This window comes from Physella acuta, unplaced genomic scaffold (assembly GCF_028476545.2).
Source record: "Physella acuta isolate Inbredline_101_S28 unplaced genomic scaffold, ASM2847654v3 ptg000453l, whole genome shotgun sequence".
In the NCBI taxonomy this organism is placed as follows: Eukaryota; Metazoa; Mollusca; class Gastropoda; family Physidae; genus Physella; species Physella acuta.
In genome coordinates this window covers 659,046-674,817 of record NW_026731972.1, presented here as the reverse complement: position 1 = coordinate 674,817, position 15,772 = coordinate 659,046, and the positions used below count along the sequence as shown (strand labels likewise).

The window sequence follows — 15,772 nt, the reverse complement described above, 5'->3', positions numbered from 1 at the left end:
GTGTACTATTGAGAATTTTTTTTAGCTAGTTCTACAATTGTATGTAAATAACTTCAGGCTTGGATACTTTCAATCTGCGCTGTATAATCATAGCTAAAATTGGTCTACATTTTGCTGATAAATCTATAACGTTAATCGGCGTAAATCTACTAGGCCTATTTAAGTATTTTGCTAGTCTACGAGATGTAACCAATTTACGCAGACCATCTCATGCTCTTCAACTTTCAATGTACTTAATTAGAGTTTAAGTCTTTACATATCGATTACAAAATTGTCTCTAAATTTTAAATTATTTAAACTAGACCCTAAACAAGGAAAAGTGGTCAATAATAAGTAGGCATTTTTATCCCTAAATGGTTTTAATAGCGTATCTCAAATTATCTGCTGTTGTACATGATAGTAAAAATAGGCCTATATATATATATATATATATATATATATATATATATATATATATATATATATATATATATATATATATATATACCTATGTATATAGGACCTATAAAGGAAAACATTGAAACCCTCTTAATAACAAGATCCTTCATTCACAACTGTTCCAAGATATTTGATATTGCCTAATACCACGGATATCATACGTAATTTGGGATACTTGAAACACTTGACTATTTCATTGTCGATAAAGGCTGAAGTGAGAACTAAATGACTTCAAGTCTCTTGAAAGAAACTTTTGAATAACGAATGACTTGTTAATGTTTTTAGAGCTGTCGGCCTTTGTTTTAGAACTTATGAAGAATAAAACATCACCACCACTTGATTCTTGTGATATTCCTGTTTCAATCAATAGGTGTATAAGCTGGAACAATCAAAGCAAATTCACAAATTAAATACTTTTAAGAGTAAGTTTTTGGATAATGTTCTACTCACATTAAAAATACTTTGTTCAAATTGACACCAGAAACTTCCGAAAGTCATTTCGACCAGAGCAAATTGATGAAAATGTATTCATTGTGATTTTCAGTACAAACGAGAAAATAATTTATGGCACATGTGTAAGTACTAGAAATGAAGGAAAAGAGACCGACAAAATTGGAGACCTCACCAAGTGGAGCTATAATCGAGAATATGCAGGACCTTCATCAGCGGATATTACATTGTCTAAACACAATATACCACTCACAATATAACACTTTCAATATAACACTCCTAATATAACACTCTCAATATAACATTCCCAGTATAACACTCTCAATATAACTCTCAATATAACACTCTCCATATAACACTCTCAATATAACACTCTCAATATAACACTCCCAATAAATTACTCCCAATATAACATTCTCAATACAACTCTCAATATAACACTCACAATATAACACTCTCAATACACCACTACCAAAATACCACTCCCAATATACCACTCTCAATATACCACTCCCAATGTACCACTCTCAATATACTACTCCCAATATAGGCCTACCACTCTCGTTATAACACTCCCAATATACCACTCCAAATATACCACTCCCAATATACCAGTATCTATTTACCAGGCCATAAGACCTCAAGACAAAAAAAAAAATAGTTTTTTTATTATATTGTTTTTTTCCAGTTCAGATCATTCTGTTACCGCATGTGTGTAGGCTATTGCCAGCTACAAGACTGGAGAGAGACCAGGGATGAACTGGCCCGCCGGTCTACCGGGAAAAATCCGGTTAGTCCCTAGGTAAACATTTCTGTAGGTCTCGGGTAAAAAATTCTGGTATGGTCCCAGGTAAAAAATTTTTTGGTGAACCCATTAGAAAGGTACTGTGTGCATCGATTTAAAAAAAAATGTCGCGTGATTTTTCATCAAGCAGAGAATGATCTTAAGGCTTTGTGTTCAATAAAAAAAAAAAAAAAAAAAAAAATATATATATATATATATATATATATATATAATGCTGAAAAAAATTTGCCCCCCCCCCCCCCATGAGACGATCCTGGCTACGCTACTGCCCACAATTCAAATGAATTTAACTGCACATAAAGCACAAGTATCCATACGATGCTGAAATTTACTACAGAATAAACAAAGGACCCCACAAAGACTGCATAACAAATATTCTACAGCGGAGCTCTAGAAGATGAACGCTCACGTTTCGCCCTAACAAATCAACTTTCTTTCATTTTTATACCATTTGCATTAGTTTTCCACCAGGAAAAAACATATCAACCCATTTTTAAGCTTAGATATTCAAAACTCCCACTTGTCAAATGTTCGATTAGTAAATAATATGAATAATACTAGTAATAGGAATATGATAATGTACTAATGTATAAATGCTTTTTTATTTTCTCTATGCATTTTTATGCAAACCACTGGCTCGAATGGGCAGTAAGAAAAAAAATTGAACTTTATACATTAAACACATAATTAACTAATGAGACAGTTCTACACCACAAACATATTCGACATGTCTGATTTGATAGAGGGCCCTGACAGAACGACAGCGACCCATTAGCTTTAGTAAAATAATGGTAACTTAATGAGATCCTGACACTTCGGCTCTTTACTTAATCCATACTATAATTAAACTTCACCACCCAATATTTTAATTTACATTTATCCCTTTTGTAAGGGATCCAGAAATAGTTTTAAAAATTCATTATGGGATCAGATTTGGTTAAGTGTAATTTAACAATACTAAAATAAGGATTATTAAAAAGAAGTTAAGGTGTTTAATTTTAAGTGAAAATAAAATACATATTGTTTTTTCTATCAATTTAGAACTAGATCACATTATTAGGATTATTGCACAATTGTATACATTTATTTTTGGAAACTCTTATAACTATGGCGTATTTTTTTTTTCGATTCGTATTTGAGTTAGTTATTTGATTTAGTTATTTCCCTTGCAAGTAAACGTTTCAAAATTAAACTATGCATAATACTTCATACTGCTAGTCTTTTTAGCGTTACAAACACGGGGGGGGGGGGGGGGGGGGGGGGTATCGGATCACACCTATTGTCAACAAGGCTAAAGATTCCAAGAACATTATTTACTGTCCACATGTGTATTACCTTTGACAATTCAACGAATATGAGGCTAGCGGTAATCTGTTATTTGCTACGTTTTGAGAATGACATTAGTAGTTTTTCATGATCACAAAATGGTTGAATGCATTTTGTAAATGATCCCCATACATGTATAAAAGTCGGCTCCTACATTGCTAGATAGTATTGTGTTCAATTTTAAAAAAATGTGACACTCTATTAAAAGCATTTTCCTGATCACGTCTCAATAAAAAGGGAAGCCTTGTAATAATTTGACGTAAGCCTTTCAGGACCAGATGTAATCCCTGTTTAAATATTGTTTCGGAGCCATGGTCTTTATAGAGCATTGGAAACTTGAACCCGTTTCTCGCCAGGGGACGTCACGTGATGTTTTGTGTCGCTATCGTAATCTCAGCTATTGCCTTTAAAACAATGCTTGACAGAGTTGCAGATAATAAAATTATTCATTTTATTTGTTTTCAACTTAAGCTTTTTGAACACGATTATTTGAGTACCGTTTCAGTAGTTTTATTGACTAAGTTTCATATATACGATGGTTTATTTGATGGTTTTATTTGATGGTTTTACACAGCATCAAAGACATGAACAACAATTGCATTTATAGTAATTAAATGGAGAAAACAAAATGGTCTAAGAACCAGGGCCGGCGCTACCCATAAGGCGAACTAGGCGGTCGCCTAGGACGCCATTCCTGGGGGGGGGGGCGCAAAAGGTTTAATCGCTATTATCAAAAAGTACCTAATAATTAATAACTTTTATAAAGGAATAGCGATCTATTTCGGCACCGAGAACGAACTATCAATTTTGCGCCCCCATCCCAAAATTAGGCCTATATAGGCCTATATTTGTTCACGTTGGTGAAAATTCAACCCCACCTCCCTAATTTGGAAAATTCGGGGCGCTTTTTACCAGTCACTTTGCCTTTTTAATTTTTAATTTGGTGTCACATACTTGATGTAGAAAACGATTACATAAGTTCGTAATTTAAAATTCGAACATTTTAATAGGTCTTGTACGTCTCGTTTTCTCTGACTTTGAATTAGAAATCTGTCCTGGTGTATAGAGTTTGTAATGACGGTGTGTTCAAAGTATTGTACTTGTTTGGTAAATTTTGATGAATCGTTTAGATTTGGGAGTAACGGCGGAGGGCTGTTGCTGATATGGTTTCGTAGATATAAAGTATTGAAGTGTTAAAATGTCATACTTTTTATTCAGCTATTTTGTAGTTGAAGGTCTAGTGGAATCTGATTGGTAATACAGAAATGAGAATGCAGGGGATGAAGTATCGTAGTTCTGGAGTTCGGGAGTATTGATTCTTGTGGTATTAAGGATGATTTCAATTCAGTACGGAACACACTACAAAGAAATGTAGGCGTTCTCCAATTGAAAAATCTTTAGTTTTTTTAGGAATCTATATTCCCACTCTTTAAAGTATTAATATATAATATTAAATAGGATGTAATTTATAACTAGTCATAAACTTTGATGTTTTTTTTTTAAATTATAATTTTTAATCAATAATTTGAGCAATGTCTAAAACAGTTACCCGTGTTTAATTTTTTGAAAGACGTCCCATTATTTTGGGGATCCAAAATTTTGTATTGTTAACAGGTTGAAAGATACATATAAATGTATGCCATAAAAATTGAATAATAGTATGTTATAATAAAGCTACTATTTTTAGACTTTCAATTAAAACCTACAGTTAAGTATTCATCAGTTAAAATATATTATTTTTTTCAAGATTACATAGTTAATATAAAAAATGTTATAATTATTACGTAATGAAATTTAGAGCGTTTTGTTGTGTTTTCCCAACATGTCTTAGTTACACTTGGTTAATTTAGCAATTCTTGTTAAAGCTCTTTCCCTTGAATACAATTTTGTTATTTGTATTTTCCAATGGGAGATAATTCGTTGCTTAACTTTACATTCATTTCAAATTCCTGCACCTTATGTGCACGTTAAGTTATTATTTGGTATTGTAAAAATTATATAGAGATTAAGTTATAAACAAAATAGTTTGGTAGTTTTTTTTTTTTTTAGCATTAGCAAGTTGATAAACAAATACATCAGTAGCCGTTTTAAATTGAAATACTTAATGTTAGCAGACATACAGTCTTAGTCGTAAATTAAACATCTAATTAATTGTCTTTTCATATTTTCACCCTCTCCTAAAGGATTCATATATAACAATTTTGGGCTGGAATCTATAAGATTTATAACCTTTTATTTTTCAAAAACAAAAGCATCGTTACATAATCACACAACATAGACATTTTACAATTATAACTAAAGACAGTCAAGCTTCAGACAGGTGAGTTCCGCTTTGGAACTCACTTTGGGAGGACTGCAGAGAGCCCAACACTACAAGAATTTTGTAGTGTTTTTTTTTCCGACTTTTTACTCCTGGGAGTGGGGGGGGGGGGGGGGGGGGGGGGGGGTAGCACTTAAAATTTTCTAAGGGGGGTGGGGGGGGGGGGGCGGGGTATGTAGTAAAGTACAAAGTAGATTTGTGGACTTCGACAATTTATATATATATATATATATATATATATATATATATATATATATATATATATATATATATATATATATATATATATATATATATTTATATATATATATATATATATATATATATATATATATATATATATATATATATATATATATATATATATGTATATGTATATATATATATATATATATATATATATATATATATATATATATATATATATATATATGTATAAATATATATGAAGTGCCGCACCGGGTGACACCCGATCTGGTGACGCCACTGGGTCTAAGAATAATCCAGAAAAGGATACAAAAGAAAAGAAAACATACAACGAGATCCTCTTCTTCTTCTTCTTCTTATTTTTTTTTTTTTTGGTGCATTTTTTGAATTCACGGTTTGAATGTTGAACTTTAAACGACAAATTTGTATTTGAAAACTGAGGACATGTAAGGGTATAAAAGTAGGCTAGAGTTAACCTTTATGTCGATCTATTATAAAGCTAGGCACCTAATGCAAATGATTGGATTTTAACACAAATTTACTCAATAAATAAAACTGCGAAACAGCTTTTATCGAGTTAAATCCTTAACAATATTTTACTGCTAGGACTGTTGTAATAACAAATAGCAGACATTCGTACAAATTTCAGAACTTTCCTCAATACTCCAAATTGTTACCATTTTAAAGATACATTTAATAAATAATTTTGCAATGCTGTCAGTATTTATTATAAAAAATTGATGTATTTATTTAAATGTAAATTCTAGATCTGTGATATGATGCTAACAATGTCAGAAACTTTTAAATAGGGAATTTTCTAACAGGAAAGTTGAGGAAATAGGAAAGTTATGTCGGTCATGTCGAGCGGTCCGATAACAATCCGTGCTGAGTTCAAACCACTTTTATCAGTAGTTAACATTCTGCTAGACCTTCCAAGGTAATATTCTTTATTATTGCATAGGCCTACAAAAATTTAGTCTAGATCTTGCATAATCTTTTGAAAATACTGAATTTAGGTCCTAGTAGTGGTCAAGTGGTAATCTACCACTAGTGACCAGTCAGTAGCAGGCTGGGGAAGTAGCAGACCATCAGTTCAAATCCTCCCGGTTTATTGTTTTCGTGCCATCTCACGGCTCATGCGCTTACTAAAATGGCGGCCAATTTCACTTTCACTATGCGGTAGAGGGATAAACTAATGAATACGTAGCCATCGTTAATTTTAGAAATTGGAACTAGATCTATCCATTTCTATTTAAGTCTGTTATTTAAGAATTGTCAGATGTACTTTTGACCTAATTTAGGGTGTTTTTGAGAAATGATCACCCCTCAACAATGCCATTTTATTATAATCTTGTTTGGTGAAAACGAGGCGCACAAAAAAAAAATTGTGCTGTGCTAGAATCCAATTATTTGGCTAGATTTATGACCATTTTTTATGTCATGTCATACCTAAAAATAGAATGTTTATGCTTTTTTCATTCATGATCGTTTTTTTTATTTTTTAAACTGGAATTATTAGTTAGATTGCAGGTTTTGTAACTTGGTATACTTACCCTTTATCAATTTTAAAAGCATAGAATGCTGATTGTGTACAAATATAGTAATAAAATACAGAAATATAAAATTCCAATTGCGATGTGCCACACCCGGGTCACACCCCCCTCAAAAAGCACGTGTTTATTAAGATGTTTATCCCACTTTACAACAGTAATTGAAATTAATTTTCTAATTTTATTACTTATTTGGGTAAGATTAAGCACATTTTTACTACTAGTACTAATAAAAAAAAAAGTAAATTCTGTTTTAATGAAGGTCACAGGTCAAGTATTTTTTCCTTCAGTCAAGTTCAGTGGAGGATGCCACAGGCTGACCTGACTAGGAATTTTTTTTCAGTAATAATGATGTTGCACAAAAAGTTAAAATATGCTAAATTGGCTTAGTTTACTAGTTTGCTAGCTATTATTGATACATTTTTAATAAAAAAATCATTTTGAGATTTTCATTAAAATGCCTACCAGTAGTTCTACTGATAGTACTGTTTTTACTAACTAATAGTAATGTGAAAGAAAGGTGACTCATTAATATTGCTTTAATATTGTGATATATTTGTGTCAAATATAATTGACAATATTAGCAAAGCCAATGCCGCTGCCAAGAAAATCGAATAAGAAATCAAAAGCAATGTCAAAATAAATCATTAGGCCTAGGCCAGAAATTAACTGTAAACAGTAAATTTGTAAATAAATAGTAGTGTTTGAGAACAAGATTTGCTATATAATTAGTATAATTAGTGGCCACCTGCAAATTAGAGTGGTTTCTCTGAGTCTCTAACTATATTTTAACCAAACAAAACTTGAACGAGATGGCTGCTAAAGTAAACGAGCTTGGTTTCATCGGATGAAAACATCGCTAATCTTTATTTATTAGGCCTATAAATAAAACTTTAAATAAAATTGTTCAAAAACAGGTAGGCCCTACATGAAACATTTTTGTAACTGTTAAAACATAAATCATTCTAAAAATGTTAAATAAGTTCTAAAATTTAATGAGTCACCTTTCTTTCACATTACTAGCCTCAGCCAGTTTTACTTATGGTTACCTAAAATGATAGATTAACAGTCTTAGCTTGCCTTGTTGGAATGAACATCAATGAGTTGATAAGAATCCTTCTATCATTATTCATTAGGCCTAATTAAGATTTTACAAAAAAAAAATTTTAAACTTGGACCTGAAAATAATTCAGCCAATTTAGCCTAATATTTTTAGAATCAATGTTATAAGATTTCCAAATCGAGATAACTTGAAATTATTTTTTTATTGTAGGGTTGAATTTCTATTTATTATTGCTTGAAGATTCACTGTTGTAAGGCAAACATTGATTGGTTGTGATCAATATTCTGAAAGCCTCGATACAAATTTTAAATAAACTTATTTTATTAAACCACATGACTTAGTTCTGCCATTATTTTCTGTGATATGTAAACGACCAAATTGTTTTTGGCTTTTTAAAAGTTGTGTTTATTTACAAAAAATACTAAAAACATCCAATAGGCCTACATCCAACACAATCAGACAGTCGGATTTTTATAGGCCTAACCATATTTTAATACCTTCCTACATGATTTTTAAAATATTTAATGGGCCTTTTAAATAATTTAAATTTAAGACTATTCTTGTTTCGGGTCCATTATTTAGACCGTAAACTAAACAGACATGTAGACCCATCTCATGCCCCGCAGCAGGGCGTTCATGAAAATATTTTAAAAAAAGTTAAATTACAAAATTTGGCTTGGCTCTAATAGATCTAAAGAAATGATATTTTTAGCAGCGTACTCCAATTAAAGATTGAAGAGAGTTAATACAATCCCCCAATTTGTCTTATGAAGATTAAAAATACACTGATTTGGTCTATTAAAAGTGTACTATAGAAACTATAAACTCATTTTGTGATTAAAAAATCTGAGTCTTACAATATTAATTCCTGCACTTTATTTGTTTAAGCTGTGTGGTTGACTTGTTCCCAAGAGTTACAGTAGAAGTTCACAGTGTTTCAGTTGAAACAACTGAATGGCACATGAAGTTTCCAATATCTCACTTAACAATAAATCCATCATCATGTAGAGGATTGAGATGGAACAGTGAAAGTGAACTTCAACTCACTTTACAAGCTGCATGGGTATGTTGTTTAAAAAGGTTTTCAGACATTTAGACGTATTCCTGTATGACTATTCTTAAACATTAGATAACGGTCTTCAAAAAATCTTAATTTTTTTACCCTTTACAGTCAGGGACATTATTTCTATAAAAAATGTATTTTAAATGCTGAAAAAGTACAACATAGTTACAAGAGCTACTTTCTTTTTCAATATTAGTTTCATTATAAATAAAGCCTGATTCAACGGCAGTAGTATTTTAATTAGTTTTGTTTCCGCTAATTATATTGCGTTAAATTTTAAACAGTTTTTTTTTAAATAATAGAAAATGAACCGCCAGTGATAGAACAACAAGAAAACAAAATAATTAAAACGTATTAGTTCTTGCTTCCGCCAGTATCTTCAACATCTCTTTACTAATGTAGATATGTGCATCTATTTTCTCTCATATATCATGGTCACCTATATGATATGTATAACTGATCAGAATAGTTGTATAAAAAGTTATAGTATTTCTGGCAACCATTTCATTTTCACACCAGACAACCATCCAGGGGAACAGTGGTGATGCAGACAACATACTTGCTGCTAAGAAAGAGTTTCAGTCCTACAATCAAGACAGACTCATCAGCAAGATCAAGTCATCACAATCAAGATGTTACTGCGCTGGTTGTGATGCTCATCTGTTAAAATCTACTTGGTAATTTTCAAAACATTTTAACCTTACGTTTAAAGGATATATTTTTTTACAAATAGGGATGACCATTATGACATTCACATATAGGAATTAGTGGGGAGGGAGGTTCTGACTTCATGTGGAAATTCACTTGTCAAATTTAACATCAATATCCTTATAATCAGAAAAGCTAAATATTTCTTGGAAACAAAATTACTTAATTTAAACACAAGGCTTATTTTAAAAATATAAATGGTATAAAGAATCATATAATCTATTTTTAAAAAAAAAGAATTAATAAATGCAAATAGTAATTGGGTGGCATGTGAATTGTTTAATTTTTCAGTGGACATAATGGATGACCCATTATAATAGAGCAAATATTTTAAAAAAAAAGCAAATTAATACATTTGTATTTCAGTGAGTTTAAGCGAGTTCTTCCTCTGCCAAGCGAAAACTGGTCTGATTTTGCAGATATTTGGTTTTGTCATAATCACACAGATGGCACAGAATCCAATCATTCCTGTCATAACCACTCAGGGGAGAGCACTCTGCCTGAACAGTATAAACAAATTAAAGTCACAGGACTAACTCCTCGACCAGAAGATTGCTTAGTCAGTAGTTTGTACATGCTTGTTAGTGCCAGGCATGTGAAGCCTGGTGCACTCATATGTACAGCAGACAGACTGGTGTGCAAAAGATGTGGCAATTTTGTGGGATTTGTAAAGCTTGGGAGTAAGTGAAAAATAAATTTTAAAATCTTTAGTTATTTATTTTGGAGGTATGAGGTGTGTTTGGTAATTTATTTGTAAATTAAAACATGTAGGTATTTATGTAATATTTTAACTTAATTTTATGTATTATTATAATATACTTTTCCAAAACTATCTTTTTTTTTTATTAATAAAACTCCTTTACTTTTTTTTTTTTAGATTCAAGTAGCAAAGATCAAACTCTTCATTCATTTTTTCATGATCCTTTGAATAGTGTGTACAAAATGTACTTTCATGCAATAAGCTTCCAAGATGCAAAAGTTGAAAACCCTGTATGTGAAATTCAAGTGCCACGTGACTTAGATTCTAAATTGGGCAATAAGTAAGGCTTAATAGAGCTTTGAAAGGCCATTAAAATCTTTTGTCAACACTTTTAACTGGTTAAGTAAATAAAAATTATTAGGTACTCTAATTGTTCCAGTGAAAGCTTTAACAAATCATTAAAACACATTTCTGTATTATTTATTCCCCCATTAGATTCTGTTGTTAACCAGAAAGAGTAAAATTTATTTATTTGTTTTTATTTTTTTTGTTATTTGCTGCTCTGTAAAATCTTTTTTTTTTAAATTGTGGAGCTTATTTTCTCACCAGTGAAAGAGAACTATCAATAGAAGATTTTATTTCAACACTTCTTAAGGACCAAAGCCGTCTTTTTACCAGCTTCCGATTTATCATAGACTCAACGTTACAGGGTGATGGTAAAAACATGATTTTGATACTGGTAAGATTGCAAACCTCTGGTGTTTTTCAAAATTTGTCTAACCTGTCTGTTGATAGCTTGTTAAAACTGTAAAACAAACCTTAAAAAGTTAAGAGAATTCAAGCAAGAACACATGACCAAGTTTAAATATAGTGTTTTTGTGGTTTTTACATAACAGTATGTGGTGGTTAAGGTGTGGCATTTGGCTCCTAATGCTATGCTTTATTGTGTAGTCGTATACGCCTGTTGTGTTTAATTTGCATGATCTAGTATTTTTTTGACTTTTTATTTCACAGCTATGGTTATTGGACCAAGAACTAGCAGTGTTCTCAGCATCATCACTTGAGAAAACACCAGTAGCTTCACCTGATTCATTGCAGGGAGATAACCATCTGGATCATTATTCTGTGCCAAATATTTTACCTTGTACTAGCATGAAGCTATTATATAAAGCAACATTCTTGCCAATAGAGGATTCAAAACCTGTGTACGTTTTTTCATCTGAATAATTAATGTGATTTTTTAATAAGCAATTTAACATTTATAATTGTAATATTTAGTTTAGTAAATGCTCCATTAATAGGGTAAATAATTTATACGTAATTGTTTTTATAATTAATATTTTATGTTCTTGTCTTCAGAAAAAGTTTAACCCCAGATGTGTTCAATGCTTGGCAGAAGGACAATACAGTCCACAGCATTTCTCTCCCTTACCCACTGTGTAAGCAATTGGTCAGCCTATTGATATCCAGCACTAAACAACTTACCCTTTCCCAGCGGAACTTGAATGGTTTTCATGTAAGTGCTCATTTTTTGTGTGGCAATTTAAAAAAATTGTTGATACAAAATCTTATCCCTAACTCCTTAAAGTCCACCAAATAGCTATGATTTATAAGGCACTTGATAATAAAATATTTACATTTTTGATAGCCTTACAAATAGTTATTCAATTTTTAGCTTTTTCCATGTCTTGTAAAATCTTGTAATAAATATTTCAACTCAGAAATGTTTCAATAAAAATTCTTTGTCTCACTAGGTTGGATATCTAAAGACGAGATGACCATAGTGAAACAAGTGTTTATAATTACATCTTTTAAGTTATGCCACTTTAAAATTGTTTTATTCATTGTTTTTTTTTATGTATAACAAAAAAAAGACTTTAAAAATACTTAAGAAGAAGAAGACACTATTTTTTTCTAGGGATGAATCTAAGGATGTTTCTGTATTTGAATATCTAATGTGCCTTTATTATTTAAATGCAAATGTGGTGTTTAAGTTTAGTCCATAATATGAATTTGAACAGTTTGATGCTTTTGTTTTCGTAAATATTATTTGTGCATATTTTTATGAAATAACCTTTTATGTAAGTTTTTAATGACATGAACATCTGGCATTTACATATTTGTAAAATAGTAAAACCATGTTGTAACTAACTTATATAATGGCAGCAAGGCAAATTTTAACATCTCTTGTAATTAATAAAACTGAATATTTTATCAAATTTTGTTTTTACTTTCTTTAAATGAATGTTACAATTGTAAATTCATGCAGTGAGTGTATAGCCTACATATAACTATACTGCAGTGTATCCCAAGTGTTTGTATTGATATTTGTTTTTTAAGTAACCAAGGGAATAAATACACACATGATAGTTTTTTGACACACAAGTAGAACTGTTGAATGGCTTTACACACATTGCTAGTCTTTTGTATCGAAACATGACCAAGATTTGCTTGTTTTTAGTAGTAAATAGTAATAAGTGTAATTTTAGAATATGTGATCTGAATTTTTGTAAACAAACTTGTAGGTTTGTTTGAGTCAGTTAAATAGCATAAGGTCATTTATGGACAATTTTTTTTAGCTTACCATACAACCTGCAAACTCTTTTAAAACAATTAACATTTTAACATTGCTTAAAGCTGTTGAAAATCTTCTTCAATGGCTAACACATATACCATTATTATGTGTGGAGTGGTGACAAAAACATTGATGGGGAGGTATGGTTAGGTAAGGATAAGTACGGCTGTTGTGCTAAATAGAGGAGTGTTCATGTTTAGAAATTAAATAAGGATGATGCATGAATCCTGTCATTAAAATCATCAAAAATCATGTATGTTTCTAAACAGGGCTCTTGGACAATAACCCTTAGTCATTAACCATAGTGTGACCTATTCATGTTGAACAATAAACACCTAATTAAAGAATAACTGACGAGAACTAAACTTTGCAAAATTTTGCATTTAACAATAATTTAGAAAGTCAAAAGAAGAAAAGCACAAATGGAAATAAGATGGCAAAAGCCCTCAATGGAACATAGAGCCTAATGGATGAATTGCTTGTACTAAAACTACATTGCTGTATCATAAATTTTGTTGTTTTGAAGTTAAATTAGTGATGGCAAATTATTTATAAACGTAACAATGACATGCCTAGCTGTTATATATATTGTAATATATTTTTGTTTTGTTATAACTTTGTATTTTCGTTTCAGTAAGGGGAAAACACCAAGTTATCCTGATTTGGCAGAAAATATTAATGAAGTTATTTCCCTTTGCGACTAAAATTCAATAACTTAGTTAGACAAACTGGGTTTTTTAATGTAAGCTTACACATCGTTACTCACTATTTAATAATTAAAATTCAAACAAACCTGCATAAATATTAGGTTTATTAGTCAATTAACATAGGCCTAATTAAAACAAAAAGTAAAACACTAGATCTAGATCCACTAAATTTTAATTAAAAAAATACATTTTTAAAATGCAAAAGTGTGTCATAACACTTTCTTAGCCCCCCTCCCCCTACATCATAAAAAGCCGCCCCCTCTCAGTAGTGTGTGGCTTCATTTATTCAATTTTAATTTTTACTGACTACGCATTTTCATTTATAGAAACATTTCCTAGGTAAATAAAATGCAAAACACCGGAATTTTCAAGGGAGCCTACTGCGAAAATTAAAAGCGTTTGTTTTCCTATCAACCACAGGATATTCACAATCACTGCAACCAAATTTATTTATTATCAACCTATTCTGTTACTCTAGCACTATCTTAAGTTTAGAATACTTTATGAAACACTTATTTTTCTCTACAGATCCATAACTAGATCTATAATTCGTAAGCAGAAATATTTATAATTCAACGTCGTATTTTTAGCATTTTTTAAATGACACTGGTGACTACAGACAGACTGAGACTAGACTAGCTTTAGTTAGTATAGATATAGTTAGACTTAGACTCTAGGCTACTAGCACTACTAACTACTAGGTCATTAATCATTTAATATTAATAAATAAATGATTAATGACGACAAGTATAGATGTAACAACTAACAGCCACAGGTCTAGATCTAGGTAAAACCTTAGTTTAGCGTCGTAAATTCTGCCAAAACTAGTAATGTAAATGTGGGGGAGAGTGAATTAATGAATGTGTTAATATGTCTTTAAGTCTTTAACTATGAGTAGGGCGGTAGGGCCTATATTTTCGTATATTTTAATATTAATAGCAATTATCTGTTATATTATGTAAAATATGTCATAAATATAGCCAAATGAAAAAGAAATATTTATTAGTTACCTCCACACTTCATTATTTGCTTCGTTGGAATTTACAACGCTAAACTAAGGTTTTACCCAAGTCTAGAACATAGTCGGTTGCATTGCACATAATTTTATGAATGTGCTCTACGCTAATCAACGCCAATTATTCTGCCACCCTAATGGGCTAACTCCGCCCTAACCCAATATCCTACCCTATTGATATCATTCTTAATCTTATCTATTGGCAGAAAAAAAACTGCTGATATTAATTATTATTAATAAACTGTATTGTGGTATTTCTTTACTGATTATCAACTCCAAAATTTCAAGTTAATTATATTTAAACTTCAAAAACAGCATTAACTAATTATAATATACATGTATGCATAAAAAATATCAAATACCATTGTTTTTATAGTAAGTTATACATTAACAATCCTTGTAAACAGCAATATATACAAGCATGAAAATGGCTGTCAACAATATATTATTTTCTAAGTTCTTAGCTACAATTTTAATTATCTTATAATGACTATGCTGTTATAAAGTAATTGTTGTGATAATTCTGTTTTTAAAATACATCTTTCTAGTGATGTCTCAAGAAACATTCACTGAATGGTTGCCAAAAAGGGGAATGGTATTTCAAGAAGATTCCCCAACAGTTGCATTATGTAAACCCAAACTTCTACCCCTCAAATCTGTCACTCTTGAAAAGATGGAAAAAATGCAACGTGAAGCCCAAGAACAGGTCAAAGAACAGGAAAGACAGCAAAAACTATTGGCATCACAAGATTCTGGTCATTATTAATTTGTCAATATTTATCATTTACTATCAGGGTGTGTAAGTTATGTCATATGCTGTATATTAGAAACATGTTAAAATGTTT

General features: G+C 30.9%; 1 protein-coding gene across 1 annotated transcript; it reads left to right on the top strand.

Moving 5' to 3' along the window:
• Positions 1-6,176: 6,176 nt before the first annotated feature.
• Positions 6,177-12,832, top strand: LOC131943336 (E3 ubiquitin-protein ligase E3D). The gene is made up of 9 exons (XM_059303398.1): positions 6,177-6,483; positions 9,048-9,222; positions 9,742-9,899; positions 10,297-10,610; positions 10,808-10,970; positions 11,240-11,369; positions 11,645-11,835; positions 11,990-12,146; positions 12,385-12,832. Exons 1-9 carry the CDS (start codon positions 6,395-6,397, stop codon positions 12,406-12,408), a joined length of 1,401 nt encoding a protein of 466 aa, XP_059159381.1. The 5' UTR covers positions 6,177-6,394; the 3' UTR covers positions 12,409-12,832.
• The last annotated feature ends 2,940 nt before the right edge of the window (positions 12,833-15,772 follow it).

Excerpts from the sequence above, each read along its gene's own strand:
- LOC131943336 (XM_059303398.1), top strand. The coding sequence starts at position 6,395 with ATGTCGGTCATGTCGAGCGGTCCGATAACAATCCGTGCTGAGTTCAAA. Across the intron at positions 9,223-9,741 it reads TCACTTTACAAGCTGCATGG|ACAACCATCCAGGGGAACAG; the intron begins GTATGTTGTTTA and ends TTTTCACACCAG. Across the intron at positions 11,836-11,989 it reads ATAGAGGATTCAAAACCTGT|AAAAAGTTTAACCCCAGATG; the intron begins GTACGTTTTTTC and ends TCTTGTCTTCAG.